General features: G+C 39.9%; 1 protein-coding gene across 1 annotated transcript; it reads right to left on the reverse strand.

Moving 5' to 3' along the window:
- Window positions 1-10,353: 10,353 nt before the first annotated feature.
- Window positions 10,354-11,870, reverse strand: LOC105041235 (uncharacterized). The gene has a single exon (XM_010918107.3). It carries the CDS (start codon window positions 11,703-11,705, stop codon window positions 10,860-10,862), a length of 846 nt encoding a protein of 281 aa, XP_010916409.1. The 5' UTR covers window positions 11,706-11,870; the 3' UTR covers window positions 10,354-10,859.
- Window positions 11,871-16,472: the final 4,602 nt, after the last annotated feature.

Raw genomic sequence — 16,472 nt, forward strand, 5'->3', positions numbered from 1 at the left:
ATCAGAGACATCGGGATGGTCAGCTGGAGGACACATAACAGTGCAGTGAGGAAATTGGAGGAGGTTCGATACATATTCGATTTCAGACAGAATCTTATCTCACTTAGCAGACTGGATTCGAGAGGCTACAGGACGGTAGCTGGTGGAGGAATCCTGAGGGTGCTACATGGTGATAGGATTATGCTGGAGGAGAAGAAGGGGAGGAGAGGACATTATTACCTGACGGGGAGCTTAGTGCGAGGTGGAGCTTCGGGAGTCATGTGGAGCCCAGAGCGAGGTGGAGCTCTTGGAGGTGGATCGGACACGAGACAGGAAACTCGGGAGGATGAGAGGCGACGTCGCAAGGTAAGATTCCTATTGCCGCAAGATGATGCCCCGAGCAGGTCTCAGGTCTGGAGGAGCACAGCATACGACGGAGATGAGATCGAGCAGTCTGGCTCGACTCCCATATTTATCCATCTATGATCAGCAGGTGATTGTCCCAGGGTATGGGGTCGAGGAGATCCAGAGGCTCTCGAAGTTTGGAGGAGGTCGAATATCGAGTTGAGATGGAGATTGTTAGGATTTGATGTCTCGAGATTCAATCCACATTGAGCCCACAGCGAGGTTCGTGACGAAAAATGGAGTCCAACGAGATCAAGATCGTCCCAAACAGAGCTTAGATGGAGGAGATATGAGCTTTTGAAGTCAGCACTAGACCCGAGGCGGGGAGGACCACCGGCGGCCGGTGGCCGGCGGAGCGACGGCATGCGGCCCAAGCGGGGCCAACGCACGGGACGCGCGACCTAGGCGCGCGGCCCAGCCCATGCGCGGGCCCATGCGCGGGCGCAGCCCAGGCCCTTGCGCATGGGCCGACCCAGGCCTAGGCGCCTTGCTTGGGCCCTGCACCCTGGTCCACCATGGATCGAGTGGTCTATGGCTAGGCCTGTGGACCGCGTGGGCGTTTTTCATGCGTTTCTCGCAGTCCACGGTACTGTTTCGTGGATCGGAGTACGATCGGAGGGCCCAAGGACATCCCGATCTTGATCCGACGATTTGGGGCCTTGATCTGGGTTATTTTAGCTGTGTTTGGATTCGATTAGGATTGAGAATCCTAATCTAATACAAGTTTTAGCCTTTAGAAAGGCTTGTGAGCCACAGAGGGAAAGGGTGGTGATTCGGTATTTGCTGAGGATGTCGCACGGAACCGGAGAAGAGAAAGAGAGAGGTGTGAGGCCACTGAGAGAGGAGCAGGGCTCCTGGATAGCGGATGCCAGGCACTTCAGGGGTTCAAGAGGTCTTCCAAGAGGGAGAGTTTTTGTGAGGAAAATTTCTAGTGAGAGAGAAATTAGGTGTACGAGGGTTGAGGGTGAGATCTCCTCTTGTAAATTTTTTTTTTCATAGTGAAGTTTGCATGCCCCGTGGAGGCGAGCCCTTTTGTGGCTGATCCACGTATTTTGATTGTTTTTTATTTTATTTCTTCTTTCTTTCTGCTGCATTACGTGGTACTGAAAAGGTCTTGGGAGATGGTGTCCTGGCTAGATATCCATCCAACATGATTTTGATAGGAGTGAAAATGATATGTATATTATCCATCCGCATCTATTTTTGTATTTAAATCAATCTGGATATGGACATAAATTTATGGATCCGACTAATATTCATATCCGTGAAAGAAAAATGAATATGGATATGGATAGACAACTATTGATCCATATTCAAATAGCCGAATCTATATATAATTCTATATAATTTTATATAGTATTTATTAATTTTTAAAATATATATATATATAACTATATAAATATGTTAGTAACTTGACATATCATTTATCTAGTAATATCTTCAATTTTGTAGTCATAAAGTTTAATTATCTAAGTTATATCTATCATTATATCTATACTTTCAATATTCGAATTGCATCCGTATCTGTTTAAAATAAATATAGATATAAATTTTTATATTTAAATAATATTTATATTTATATTTATTAAATAAAATAAATATAAATATGAATATATTAATATCCGATCCGATTTGAGCCTTACGTTTTGGCCAATATTTTATTTTGGTTCAGGCATGTTTTGGTGGAAGTCTCTTTTGGGCTATTTTTGAAGAAGTGCTTTGGGCATACCAGCTCCATTTCACTAAAGAGGCCTGTACAAGGTACTTATAGGATGACATATATATATATATATATATATATATATATATATATATATATATATATATATATATATATATATATATATATATATATATATATATAATAGGATGGCATAATTTGAAAACTTGCTTCAGTAACTCGTAAAAATTTGAGTCATTTGCCTCTAGATGTTCATACGGCGGGGCCCTTCTCCCTGGGGAGCCGATATGATTTGCCTGGACAGCGTGGTGGCTTCAAGGTGTGGCTGGTGGATACGATGGAGGGAATGGGATTTGGTAGGGGATGACGGTGGGGATCAGAGGATCTACGTGGGCGTGCGGGTAGAGGGGCCACAGGGGCACTTTCATCATCTTAGATAAAATATTATTTAATTTATTTTTTATCGTCCAGTATGACGGTAGGGTAAACGCTGCGGGACGGATTGTAACAGCAGGCGTATTTGTGCAAAAAATAAAACTGTTCAGGGATGTAACAATAAAAGTTTGTCCGGGCTAAATATGTAAATTGAGTTTTTTGTAATGGCATATTAACAAAAAAAATCCATACACTTGTCACCGTAACATTCAAACTATTTTTAGCTTCATGCATATTCATAAGTACATGCAGCATCAATTTAGGGCGTTATTCTTAAAACCGAATCGACTTAGTGAGTTTTCTAAAATTAAAAAAAAAAAAAAAAAAATATCAGTTCAAATCGATTTGAGAAACTCGGTTCGATTGGGTACGGTTTATTAGGTCTCGAGGCTAAATGAGCTTGTGTCAAATGGGTTGGGCCAGATGGGCTTCTGCCAAGGAGGATGAAATCCAATGAGAAGAAAGAAAAGAAGAAACAAAATCATGCTGTTCTTCCCACCATTGTGAGGATCGACAGTTGTTTGGCTCGTCGGGACAATCCCCCACTGCCCTCCTCTGCATCAAGAACCACCAGGCTTTGATTGTCGGGTCCGTGAGGCAATGGCGAGGGAGAATCGAGGGGTGGGTTTTTACTAGGGTTCAAGGGAATCGCATTGGCTAGAATTAATTAATACATAAAGAAAGAAGGTGGAGAGGCTTGCTGGAGCCCAAGCGGGAAAGAAATAGTTCGCTCCTCTAGTAACTGCAGTTGAAGTGAGCCATGCCATGGAAATAGGGTCAGAGAAGAGTGGGATCTGAGCTTGAATCGGGACATCGGGGTTTTGAAACGAAGGAAGCGTTGGAGATCAGAGGTGGTGGTAGCAACTTGATCTACGGCCTGTGAGGGAGGGAGAGAAGAAAAAAGGAACAGTCATGCAGTGATTGAAAGGGATGTCGGTTTGCTCGACGATATGGTGAAGCCAGTGATTATTTTAGCAGCCAGATGATGGTAGCCTAGGCTGATAGATTGGCTTCGGTGGGGGACAGAAGGGAGGGGAAGGATTTGGTAGGTCTGTAGGGGGAGAAGATCAAGTCGAATAGAAAACTTGTGTGAGCGAGGTTTCGAGGGAGGCGAGAAAGACTTGGCGAATCAAGATCTAGGATACAACTCCGATAAGAAGAGTGGGCGAAGGGTGGTCCCAGTAATAGGAGTGAGAGGAGAGCACGAAGCTGTTGAACAGAAGACGTCAGAGAGCTGCCCATACGGGGGGAGAAGAGAAGACATTGAAGGCAACTTGAATCAAGTATGCAAGACTCACCACTAAACTAGGCCTGGACCCATAAAATGGATGCATATAAGTCGGTTCGATTTAAATCATTACTTAAAAAAATAAAATAAAACTAAATAATTTTTTTTTTAATTTCTAAAATTTTCAAACCAAAATCAAATTTGATATAGAAAAATCTGACTCAAAGTGAACCAAAATAACCGGTTTGAATTGGGTTTGTGGTTTGGTCAATTTTCTTGCACACCTCCTATATATTTAGGAAGGTCATATAGACTGATATGCTTTTTCTAAGGCTAATTCTTTTACATGGATTGTTTCTTGAAACTATTTCCAAGAGCCGTCTTGCTTGTCTTGGAGCATTGAATAGAATAATTTACTACGCTGCAGTACACCAGGAATGAAGGAAATAATAATATTGATCTGGCTTCTTTTATCCAGCTCCTTATAAGCCTTCTGATCCTCTCTTTATAATATGATTCTTTTTTGAACCGTTGAACGCTTATTTTCTTCGTTGTCAATGAAGAAACAAAGATTGAATGAGCTGAAAAGCGTTTCGCCTAAGGCTCTTGGCAATTTGTGTTGCAATCAAAAGGTTTCATTCAAACATGCCCAACTATGTCTGAGCCCCTTTTAGACTGCCCTTTTGGTGACCACTGTGAGTGTGATGTCGCCTATTTATCAAATGGTGGCAGACTCTGAAGACACATCCAATCTCTTACCTTTTAGACATTACGAAATATCAATCGTATATATCCTCGAGTTGATCCTTGTCAGGCCATGTTGAGATCCATATTATTAGATAGCAATTTTCCTCCTTGTTTTAGCTGGAAATGCCTGTGATTTACGAGCTTCAATCTCGTTCATCATTTCTGATCCAAAAAGCGCCAATTCCATTAACTCCAATGACACATGAATTTTTTCACTCGATTAATCTAGTCAGTCGAAGAGGTCACCTAGTTAGTACCGAGGCACTATCAGTGAAGTTGCCGCTAGACTGAGTTTTCTGCCAGTACTCAGAAATCTCCAGCCAAGGCACCATCATTTGTTCTCTATGCAGGTGGTGTCCAGAGCTTTCAAGCAGAAGTCTGACTTCTGTCTCACCAACATGTTATCAAGCCCCTCAGTATTATATAAGCATGTTAAGCTTTGAGTTTCCATGGACAAATGACCATCCGCATTGTTATCTAGAGCATACAAGTTGGCTGGGAGGGATAATTTTCCCTCAAAATTGGTTGGTTCTGCGTCTGCGTACCAGTCAGCAGGCTGGTTTTCCTCTTGAAAGCAAGGGGAGTGGGGGTTCGGGTTGTATCCTTCACATGAAAGAAGGATTTACCTTCCCTCATGCCAATCCACCATCGGATACTTTTTATTCATTCACTTATATGGATCTCAAAGCGACTATTGTACAATCCAATGGTGGATTGGCGAGAAGAAAGATAAATCCTTCTTTTGCATGGAAGATACAAACTCTATCCATAGGAGTGGCCTTCTATCAAGGAAAACTCTATAGCAAATGGATCATTGCTGGAGGGCTGCCGGACGCTATTTAGAAATGATAGCATCCACAGCTCAGCATTGAGTTGCCTGCTACCTAAAGAGAATACAGCACCACAGACGTAGGTTGCCGAAACATGGTTAGGTGTGCAACTTGGCGAGCTAGCCCTGCTTTAAAGGCCAAACTAGAGCCAACCAGATGGGCAAAATATCTCCCGCCAGTCCAAATAAGGTTGTAACTTTCGCACAAAAGAAGAATTCACCTTCCTTCACACAAATCCACCATTGCATCACCCACTGCACAGATCTCAAAGAGCTTCGAACTTTGTCATTCATCTGCCCGCATCGTGAAGCGTCCCGTGATGATCCAATGGTGGATTCACATGAAGGAATGCGAATCCTTCATTTGCATGAAAAGATGCATCCCTAAACTGGAAGGTTGGAACCAAATACAATCCAGTTTGGACTTGTTGGGAGGATTAGGTTGGATTGATCCAAGTAAGGTTTTAATTGTGTTTGATTGGCATCCCTATTATAGACGTATTGGTTATATTTGGGTATGGTGCAGAGGGTTTGAACACTAGAAATGGGATGGTACTGCATTGATTTCGGAGTCCTATTATAGAAGTTCACGTTGGTTATGTGTTGAGAAGAGGTTTAGTTAGAGCCCAACCTGGCAGAAATTAAGTTAACAGCTTTCAACCCAAGCTGAATCGAGTGAGATAAATATTGGTCTAAACTAGCCAAACTACAAGTTAGTATCTGGATTAAGGTAAGCCCAAATTTCATATCTAATTACCTTGCGAAGATGCCATCTCTACGTCTCTTTGGGCGAAGAAACAAACTCATCGGCATGCTTATGCTTGGATGCTGCAATTGAAAGTGGTGTCAAATGTGGATGATATTTTTTATGCGCTCTTCTACCTAAATATATTTCCAACCTAGTTCTTTTGAGAAAAAAAAGGAGTCAATTTCAGCCAACCTTTTGAAGGTAGATCCAAGTGTTTGTTTTGTTGCTGGTAATTGAGTAATTGGTGTTCTAGGGATATGGAATTGCATCGCCAGGTGTTACAATTAATTCAATTACACTCCAAACACTATGACCTCAATTTCTCTAAGTTTTTCTTGTTTTCCACTTGGATCCCAGGGCAGGTTGCTGCATTATTGTTGCTTTTTGAAAGAAGTGACAGGACTATTTGCAATCAGAAATCAGAATGAGCCAAGCATCTGAAAAATGCCAATCACAAACTTGCAAGTAGTCATATGCTTGGTCCGGCTATTAATCAGCCACCGACTTAGAAGTCTTTTTAACATTCTGAAATGATTCTTTATCCAAAATATGTAGTTAAAAAACATTTTGAAATGATCGAATGGCTAGCATCCACATTTTGAGGATGAAGAAGAATATTTGCATGCAACCTTTAGGATTTGTTTGGTTGTAAGATTATGAAATTCAGTTTCAATATAATAACCTTGGAGCAAAAAATAGAATTAAGGTAGAATAGAACAAACCTTCGTGTCTCGCCTACACAATGGAGTAATTTATCTAGATTGAAAGTGGACCTAGAATGTATATGTTGCTAATGTCTCTTTTGCCTCAACTCGTGTTGCAAATAAAGTCTAAAACAAAGGGGCAATTCTGCCCACCCACTAGGTCCATTGCCTTCTCTGCATTTGCCAGTGCGGCCAACCATTGTAGAGAAGCGGAGATGTGCTCGATGCGTTGCATGGTGGAGTTGTGCTCCATGATGAATGGTGGAGACATCCTCACTGAATTAGATAGGGTTGGTTATTTTGTCTCTGTTGTATCTCCTAATAAATGATTCTCGTGAGGATTCATTTGGTTGGATTATTCAAGCATGAGAAAATAAATTTTATATCAGATTATCATATTTGGTATGAAAAATAGAAAAGAGATAGTAAAAAAAAAAATTGATGGATCTCATGTTTATTTCCGAAAGAGAGAAGACGAAACAAATATCATGGAGGGTTAGTATTTGATAAATTCTCAAATAATGATAATCTATTTTTAATAAAAATATTTTTAATAAAACTGTATATATAATTTTTTTTTTTGATATAATGGGAGTGTTACCATCCAGCAGTTTATTTCAAAGCATAATTCTTACAGTATCTCAGGAATAGGATAATTGGCTAACATAAATAAGGAGATATCGTTTTAGGAAACCAAAGTATAACCGAAAAGACTTGCGATGGCTAGTTAGAATAAGAGGGAGCAGGATTCCTAGATCTATAGGGCCCAAGGGAGGGGACACAATACAAGCTATATCACCGTATATTGATAATCACCCTTCTTGAGACAACACCTCTATATTTTAAGCATGTCATTCAGCTTTCTCAGCATGTCCTTGAGACTACCTTCATGCTTGCCATTAAAGAAGATTGTCCAAGAGTTTAGCAAGGAAGCAACCTGTCGAGCAACTGGAGAAGTGGCTTCTTCTCTTTAGTTTCTCTCCAACCATATAGCCCAGCAAGCAGTTTTATTCAATAAAAAATTTTTGTATAAAAATTAAGATGCAGATGGTATTATAAAAATAACTATGTGATTATAGTTATTATATAAAAACTGAATGAAGATGATAATATTTTATATTGAAAGGCATATTTATAAATTTTATGATATTTCTATATAGGATTATCTCTAACCAAACAAAATAATTTTATTCTAATATTATTTTCTGAAGTAATTTTTTCATTAATTAAATATGATAAAAATTATTTTTCTTCACAATCATTTTTTTAGATAAATAATTTTTAAAAATTATTAAATTATCCCATAATTTGACACATCCCAACTAAATAAAACCTAAGTAAATGTTTTTTTGTATGGTTATCTATGTGTGCGATTCTATGTGAAATGTGCATGTGACTGTCTTTGATAGCTGCACAGTGGTTATTATACATAACACTGCTACTATAAATAAAGCCACTACCTTTCTTTTTTTATAAAAAAGATAAGAAGAAAAGAAGCACATGCAGGGCTTTGTGTTTCAGAAAAAATATTAATATTTTGATGTTTTTGATATTTTAAACTTTTTGCATATAATAAGATTTATCCTATACATATCTGAATCTATTTAAAATTCTACTATCCAAATCTATTCTAAATCTGATAAAAAATTTATCTAAAAATTTTAAATCTATCCATCAAAAAATAATAAATTTGTTGTACTTCTGAACCCATTTGATTAATTTTTATTCAGATCAGATTATTCAGATGGGGTCGAATATCCACCAAGAGTTATTAAAAAAAAAACAATATCAAATAAAAATGGGTATAAATAATTCAGTAAATAATTTAAAATATAAATGAGTTTTATAGCTTAATGGTAGAGGTGGAGACTAGATGTCATTATATATAATTTTATAAAAATTATATATTATATATAATCAGATTAGGATGGTGGATACTCAAGGGGCAAATTTTAAAACCATCCCAAATTTCAATAAATTTTATTTTAAAATTTCAAATTCATCACAAACTCTACGGAATTTTGCGAAACAGATCCTACTAAAAAGCAGGATGCATTTGTGTGCTCATGCTCGCACCTGCGTGCTCTACCACATGGAGTGGTGCGTTTGGCCCACCAATCGCTCGTCTATACCTTCCGTGACATCGACGCGCTCAAGTGATCTGCATTGAGCTCATAAACATCCATGCCCTCCGCTTTTACGTTGCAGTAAACCCCACGCGAATGACCCGCGGTACTCAATTCTCACCCACAGCATCCATGTGATACCAACTGGAAAGTGGACTCTAAAATCCCATACCGATGCTACGAGATTCAAAGCCATGACTACTTCTCAAGGGGACTAGACTCTAGAGTATTCCCTACTCATTGCGAGTAACTTTTGATGTTGGTGGTGGAAGCAATGTTGATGAAAGTTAAAGGCTAGACTATATACCAATTTATTCGATAGCCCGTCGGCCGGATCTGCACGAGCTAGATGGTCTTCAAATTGCATCGTTCATGTTGAACTTACAATGAAGTTGAGAAGATTAGCAATTTGTCAAGCTTATGTATTTGGTGCCTCCTTGTCAATTATGCGAAGGTTAGAGGCCAAACTGTTCTAGGCCAACTCATGCTTGAAGTCAAAACTGATGCCTTAAGTAACTGAGACTTTGAATCTAAAAGACACCAGCTATAGATTTTATTGAATTAGATAAGACTGATTGGGCTCCAGATGAAGAATTTTACCTCGCAAGAATTATTCCGAGAAGAGCACGGCAGATCAAACTTAGACATAATCCATCAGACCAAATAAATTGGCTCAATTGAACAGGTCTATTTTGGGTAAAAGAAGATTAATTTAGAGATTCTAGCATTTAGTTGTGATGGATTTATTCTAGAACGCTTTTGGTAAAAAAATGCGAGGAACTCATGGGCTGCAGAGATGAATTATAATTTCAAGGGGAAATACCACGCAAGGTATAAGTTGTAAAATTTGGGGAAAAAAATATAATCATGTACCACGCAAGCTAATAATTTTTCATTTTATACTACTAGCATGTAGCTCATGGAATTGCAAATTGAGCTAGTGTATATCTATATAATTAATATCTGGATGCAACCATATTGATCTAATGCAGTACTTGATTGAAAGCACTCTTTGAACATAATAATTTCTTTAGTGGTTTCTGATGAGACGGACAGAGGAGATCAAATAAAAAATAAGGGTGCACTTCCAGTAGCAGAAAAATAGAGGTCGCGTGACAAATGCCACAATAGTATATTACCACCTAAATCGCAACACAATTATAAGGCAATTATTATCTACCACGCAAGGATGATGTGACTTGATAAGACATGCCCAAACCTAGCGAATAGGGATGCATAAGCACTATCACTAATATGTCGTCCATATACTTCAGCGATCATACTTAATTGCAAGTCAAATTTCAAAAACAAATAAAAACAAATCTACTTCCCTCCACGGTCGCTCCATCTGCCATCTGAAGGTACGCTGTTGCCGTCAGTAGTGGTAAGAAAAAAAAAAGGTCCGTAAAACTTCTTCCTTTTTAAACCAACTGAAGCTAGAGGAGCAGCAAAAGTAGGAGAGAAAGTTTAACCTTACGTGCAACTCAAAGTCAAAAGCCTTCACGAGTTACACAGCCTCTTGCTTTCCCTGAGGCCAAAAGCATATAAAACAAGCAACCTTAAATTTAGGACATACACCCTCAGCCACACAATAAACCAAAGCAATCCCATTGCCCCGAGAGCACATAAGATATATATATATATATATATATATAAAAGGAGGGAGCAACAGTAGGCAACAACGGGCCGAGAGGGGAAATCCCAGAACAGTCCACAGACATTCCAAGGAACCAACCAAGCGTGAAAGCAGGGGGACCCTGCTCTCCCTGTCCCCCAGTCCCTCAGCACTCTTCATGATCCCCCTATCCACAGTTCCTTCCACCACAACACCTCAAACAAGAGAGAATAGCAAATCAAAAGCTAAAGAAAAAGAAAAAGAGAAAAAGTCTCCCCAAAAGTATATCCTATCATTACAAACAAACAACCCTCCCTTGCCCACCCCTCCCTCCTCATAATTTCAAACCCGATCCACTTTCTTCATGGAGAACAAGTAACTGTGGATCCCCTCCTCATGCTCTTATCCCCACAGCTGCATGACAGATAACCAAACACACAGCTAGCCGCCGGCACGTTCAGAATCGGACTAATCCTCACTCCGTTGCTGCATGATCGTCGCGTACCCGAATAGTAATAGATTCTTGCACTCGAATCGGTCGAGACCTTACGGAATAATAACGACGACGATGGATTTATACTGCTGTCATCCTTGCTGCAGCTCCCGCGAGTGCCATTGTTTTGGTTGGTCTTGTTGTGGTGCTTGTCGGGCCTACTACGGACTGTTGGCGGGTTTATTGTGGGCGAAGAGCCGGTGGACTTGCTGCGGAGTAACGTAAAGGGACAGATGAGTCCTGTCCGGCTGCCGCCGCCGCAGTTAAGGCTGTTGCTCCTGCGGAACCGCCAGAATGATCTCTGCGAGGAAGAGGGAGATCTTTTGATGACGTTGTCGTCGTCATCGTCGGAGCTGGCCATGATCTCGCGGAGGCTGCCGTGCTTCTTGGGGTAGGGAACTGCGGGCGGTGGGAGCGGAGGAGGAGTGGGTGAGTATGGCGGGAGTGGGGCGGAGGGGTTCTTGATTGGGAGGGGGAGGAGCTTGCCGTTGGAGAAGAGCTCGTCGGCGAGGGAGGGGTCGTGGGTGGGGAGGCCGATGCTGAGGCTGAAGTCGAAGTCGTCGGCGGTGGAGTCTAGCGGGAGGGAGGAGTCGAGACGGGGGGTCTCGGTGGGGGTGGAAGACGGGGAGAGGTCGGACTGAGAGAGGTCGTGGGAGAAGGAGATTCTTGGGCTCGCCAAGGCTGTCAACCCCCAGTTCTCCGAGCACACTTCCATCGTTACACACACACTGAGAGAGAGAGAGAGAGAGAGAGAGAGAGAGGATTTGTAGATGAGAAGAGGGACGTGGGGGGGAGGAAGAAGGGATTACCCCAAAAAAAAAAAAAGAGGAGGTTGGTTGGAAGGAGGAGGGCCGGGTGGGAGATGGGATGTGGGAGCGCAGTGGGGAGGTTAACGGCTAAAAGGCGGTCACGGGAAATACGGGGTGAGGCGGGGGAATAAATAAGCGGGGCCGTCGCCGTCTCTACTCACCGACGGAGACGTTAATTGGTGTGGTGGAGGCGGCTTTAGAAAATATTATTTAATATAAGAAATATTCTCTTTCTTATATATATATATATATATATATATATATATATATATTATCTCTGTGATAATTGCAGGGAATATGGGGAAAAAAATATTTGCATCCTAAATTGGTGCTGAGCGAACCGGCGATAGTTTTGGGCTGTTCGAGTTTGACTTGGATCACTCTCAAATCATTAATACTTGAGTTTAAGAATAGCATGGCCATTAATGTTTGAGCTCGGTTCACTAATGTTTTTTTTTTTTTTTTTTCATTTTTTAAGCATTACTAAAAGCAAAGAAAATTGTTTAAAAACAATTATGAGGGAATTATCCGAGTCAAACACGTGATGTTTGTGCGATTTCTTGACTATTGCACAATTTATTACCATGTAATTGTATTTGGCAGCAAGGGGCTGTTTAGATTTGGCTTATCTATAAATAAATCGAGTCAGAAAATATTGTTTTAGTGAAAGTAATTATCTGATTGAATGAATCTTGAGCAAGTCATTAATTTAGCAGGACAATGCTGAAAGATGGCTCAATCCAACCGCAGACAAATGTACAGAGGTATGGTTTGATTGAAGTGGGCCGGGGTGCATCCACGGATCGCTTTATAATTAGGAAAAGCAATGTATGAGTTCCCGTACTCTTTTAAATTTTGTAATTAGAAGATTAGGTATGAATAAGACTATTGCGAGATCATTTGTAATTTAGTCGAGTGCTCCCAAGGGGCAGTTTAAAACGTGACCATCAAGATGGATAATGGCCTCTAGAATTTATGGAGTTTAATATGTTATTGCTGTGTTGGGTACTTTATAGGCTTGGTTGGAAAGAATTTTTCTAAAAAATGGAGCTGATGTTGTTTATTATAGTCGTGGAAAGTAACGTCGCAGCTTCCTTTGATTTCATCCAAAAAAAAAAAAAGAAAAAGAAAAACGTCACAGCTTCCTTTGGAGCGGTTCTCCGTATGAGATGATGAGGTGGTGTTTAGTCTACTATATCTTAGCAGGGCGCATAAGAAAACAAAAAACAAATTTGGATGTAGATTTATCAAGGTTTTAATTAAGTAGAGCTCATGAAAAGAAAGAGGTTAATCTAAAGTTGTAAACTCTCTGTTAGTCTTGTTTATAACTTGTTTGATGCTAAATTCTTGTACCTGTACTCCTGAAGGCTTGTGAAATATAATAATTTCTTTTTCCTATCTCTTTTCTTAGTAGAAACTGTAAATATATGTGCCTGTAAAAACTAATTTTTAAGTTTTAAATGCTTCCATTCCTTGACGAAGCAACGCAGGAGAATATTGCAAAGATATAGAAGAGATACTAAGCAAAGATCACTATGGCATGTCACAACAAGCTAATACTAGCTTTATTCCTAAGCCATTCTTCATCTTAAAAGCTTATCTTACCACATGGCATAAGGAGATTGGTGAGCAATGTGTAAAGGTTGGTTGAATATTAAGTTGCCAAGCTAGTAGTACATTTATCGATCACTTCTGGAGCATTTTCCTTTAAACGTGATTGTAGAAGGTGAAGAGTTTGGGTGTCAAAAAGAATTCCTCCTCGTATTCGATGTTGCCGAGTCTATTTCTCGTATCTTCTTAACATGGCTTTTTCAGAAAGGCTGGGGAATTCTTTATGTTAAAGATTAAGTGGTGGGTCGAGCTGCTACTTTGAGTTCATCCGGGACAAATAGAAAGAGCCAGAAAGCAAAGATGGAGGGCAGGTTGGAATATACCAGCTGTTGTGGTCTGGTGGAAGTTATAGAAAGAGAGGATTGCTGAGATGTCCAAAACCACTGCTATGCCTGATTGCCATGGGCTGGTTTTTATTTTCCATTTTTCCTCCTCTTTCCCTTTGCATCAAATTTCGTGATCTCAATGAAATTAAGACACGTTTTCACATCATTTTCTAAAAAGAAATAGAGTTTAGATGTGAAAAATATGAGAGTTTGCAAATGCCTTTTTTATTTTTTATCACAAGAAACTTAATCCATTTGTTATTGGTGAAAAATGCTTACTGTCACAAAACATTTCAGGGATTTATTTTGACGGTTATTACCCCAAAAGATCTCTCCAAATTTATTTAGGGGCCATTTTGAGAACCAAGCGAAAACTTCTATTAAAGGGATACTATAGATGAGGCTTCACCAAAGGGCTCCTCGCTGCTTAGTTGGCTGTTAGTTTCAGGATCTTTTCTTTTTTAAGATGAAAGGAACCGCGAACCTACCGATAAAGTTTGAGAGAACAAAGTTACTTCTTTCAGAAAAATACATCATTTGAAAAATTTGTCCCCAAATTCTCAAATCATTAATTTTTGCAAATTTCTTATACCAATGTTTTAGTTTGATCACAGAGACTGCCAGCAAAAGCAATTAGGTCTATTATTAACATCATGCTTCTCTTCCCCACTTGCCTAGTGTTAGCCAAGCAAAGTGTTTGGGCCCAAAAGCTAATGTGTTTCTGTCAAATTTTCGCGATCAATCAATTCAGCATCTCAATTACAATCAATACAGCATTTCAATTACCATTTCCCACTCAAATTTCATGTAAACGATTTTCCTACCAGGTGTGTGTTTCTAGTCTTATAGGCTTGTCGAATTTGTTATCGAGAACCCCTTGAAAGAATATCCAGATTTAGAAGCAATGGTTTTATTGAAGACTACCTTGATTCTTATCTTAAACCATTCTGAAGGCTTCACTTCAGATGCGCAGAGATTAAATAAACATAGGGAACCTAGCATTGGTGATCATCCACCAAAGATTAAGTGGGGATCTGGAGTCAATGCTCTGGCAAGGAACAACCAAGTAGGAAGTAGCTGCTTAATTTTCCAAATGGCTGTTTCACTTTAGCCAAACCAGGGGCCGGGTTTCTTTTTTGCTAGTATACTTGGCTGATTGGCAACTGGCTGGGAATTTTTGTTCCAACTGAAGATTTAATTGAAGGACAACATAGTTGAAGGTCATGTTGGTTCAAGTAAAAAAGAAAACTAGAAATTCCTTGGATGTCCAACAATTCCTATCTAATGGCTATAAGTATTGGGTCACAAATAATTAAATAAGCTACAACAAGATTTCATTTTCGGCAGATAATATCGGCTATAAGACCTGGGTCAGATCCTGCCCACACTCCTATGTTTAGCCTGGCTTTTTGAACCAGCCCAGTTCTGAAGGAAAAGAAAAGAAAAAAAGCAATTTACTTGGAAAAATTAGCAAGATATAGTCAATCAGACTATTGCCCATACTTTTGACGACCAGCACTCTAGCCTGGTTTTGGACACGGTGAAAATGGCTTATGAACATGATATATATGGATCATAGGTGGATAGATTAACAGTAAAGTTAGCAGAGATTACAAAGGTCCCTGCACGAGGCCCACAATCTTAAATTTGATTCCTAACCGACGCTAGATGTGACATGTTTCATTCAAATAGTTGTGCGTACGACGCTTGTACCCAGTATGCTCCAATAAATGAAGAAAGTGCTTTTCTAGATTCGCCATTTTCTCTAACTACCATGGCCTTGAAAATTTATTGAGCCGATCCCTTTCTTTAAGCCCATCCTATTATGTTTTTGTCTGGCAAATTAATAGTTCTGTAGACGCCGGGTGGCCCAGCATCCCTGTGGAACGAACCAACATGTCCCGCGCTGCACCAGTTGTCTCTGTAGCTTCAGTTCTTACTCTTAGGTCCTGCGAAGTTCCTGCATGACATTAAAATAAAATAAAATAAAATAAAATAAAAAGGCTAAGGCCATGGTCTTTTGGTTTTCAACAATTTATTTCATGCCGCCTACTATGTTCGATTTATCCTGTCTCAGTCTTGTACTAATTTGCGTTCTTGTCTCCGGGTTGGGTCTTATGAATATTCTTTGCAAGTAAGTCGACATATATTACAGGGTATGATTATATCAGTACTAATGCATCAGATCCCATTAGAACTTAACATGCATTATATTCCATAACTGTTCAATGGCTATTTCATTCTAGTTCAAGATCTATAGTAGTTGAATCGCTAATAAATAGGCACCGTTTAGCAAACTTCTTGTAATAAGAAAACCAAAAAATGATGTTAAAATTAACACACTCAATGCATGACCGACAGCTATATGATAAGTAACACAAATCATTGTCATAGCCCAAATTAAAGCTGTTACGGGTTGTCGAAGGATCACTCAGAAACTTCAACGACTTATCATTAGTGGATGTCAAAAACGAACATAATCATATGCATGGAAGAGTACAGTAGAGTAGTCTTACTGTAGGAATATCTCGACTGCTCGTCGAGAAGAACCGATTTTATGGAATCAAAGAGATTAGAGGACTTTGTTAGGTGCTACGATCCTCTCAGGATTTGGTGACTGGCCAGTGCAAAAGAAGCAAGGCAGGCCACTGCACCGGTGGGCACCGCTACATCATGTGACCACCACGCCAAGGCGCATGGCTACCGGGTAGCCTCTCAACCCCACTTAGCTCTCCA

This window comes from Elaeis guineensis, chromosome 3 (assembly GCF_000442705.2).
Source record: "Elaeis guineensis isolate ETL-2024a chromosome 3, EG11, whole genome shotgun sequence".
Taxonomy (NCBI): Eukaryota; Viridiplantae; Streptophyta; class Magnoliopsida; order Arecales; family Arecaceae; genus Elaeis; species Elaeis guineensis.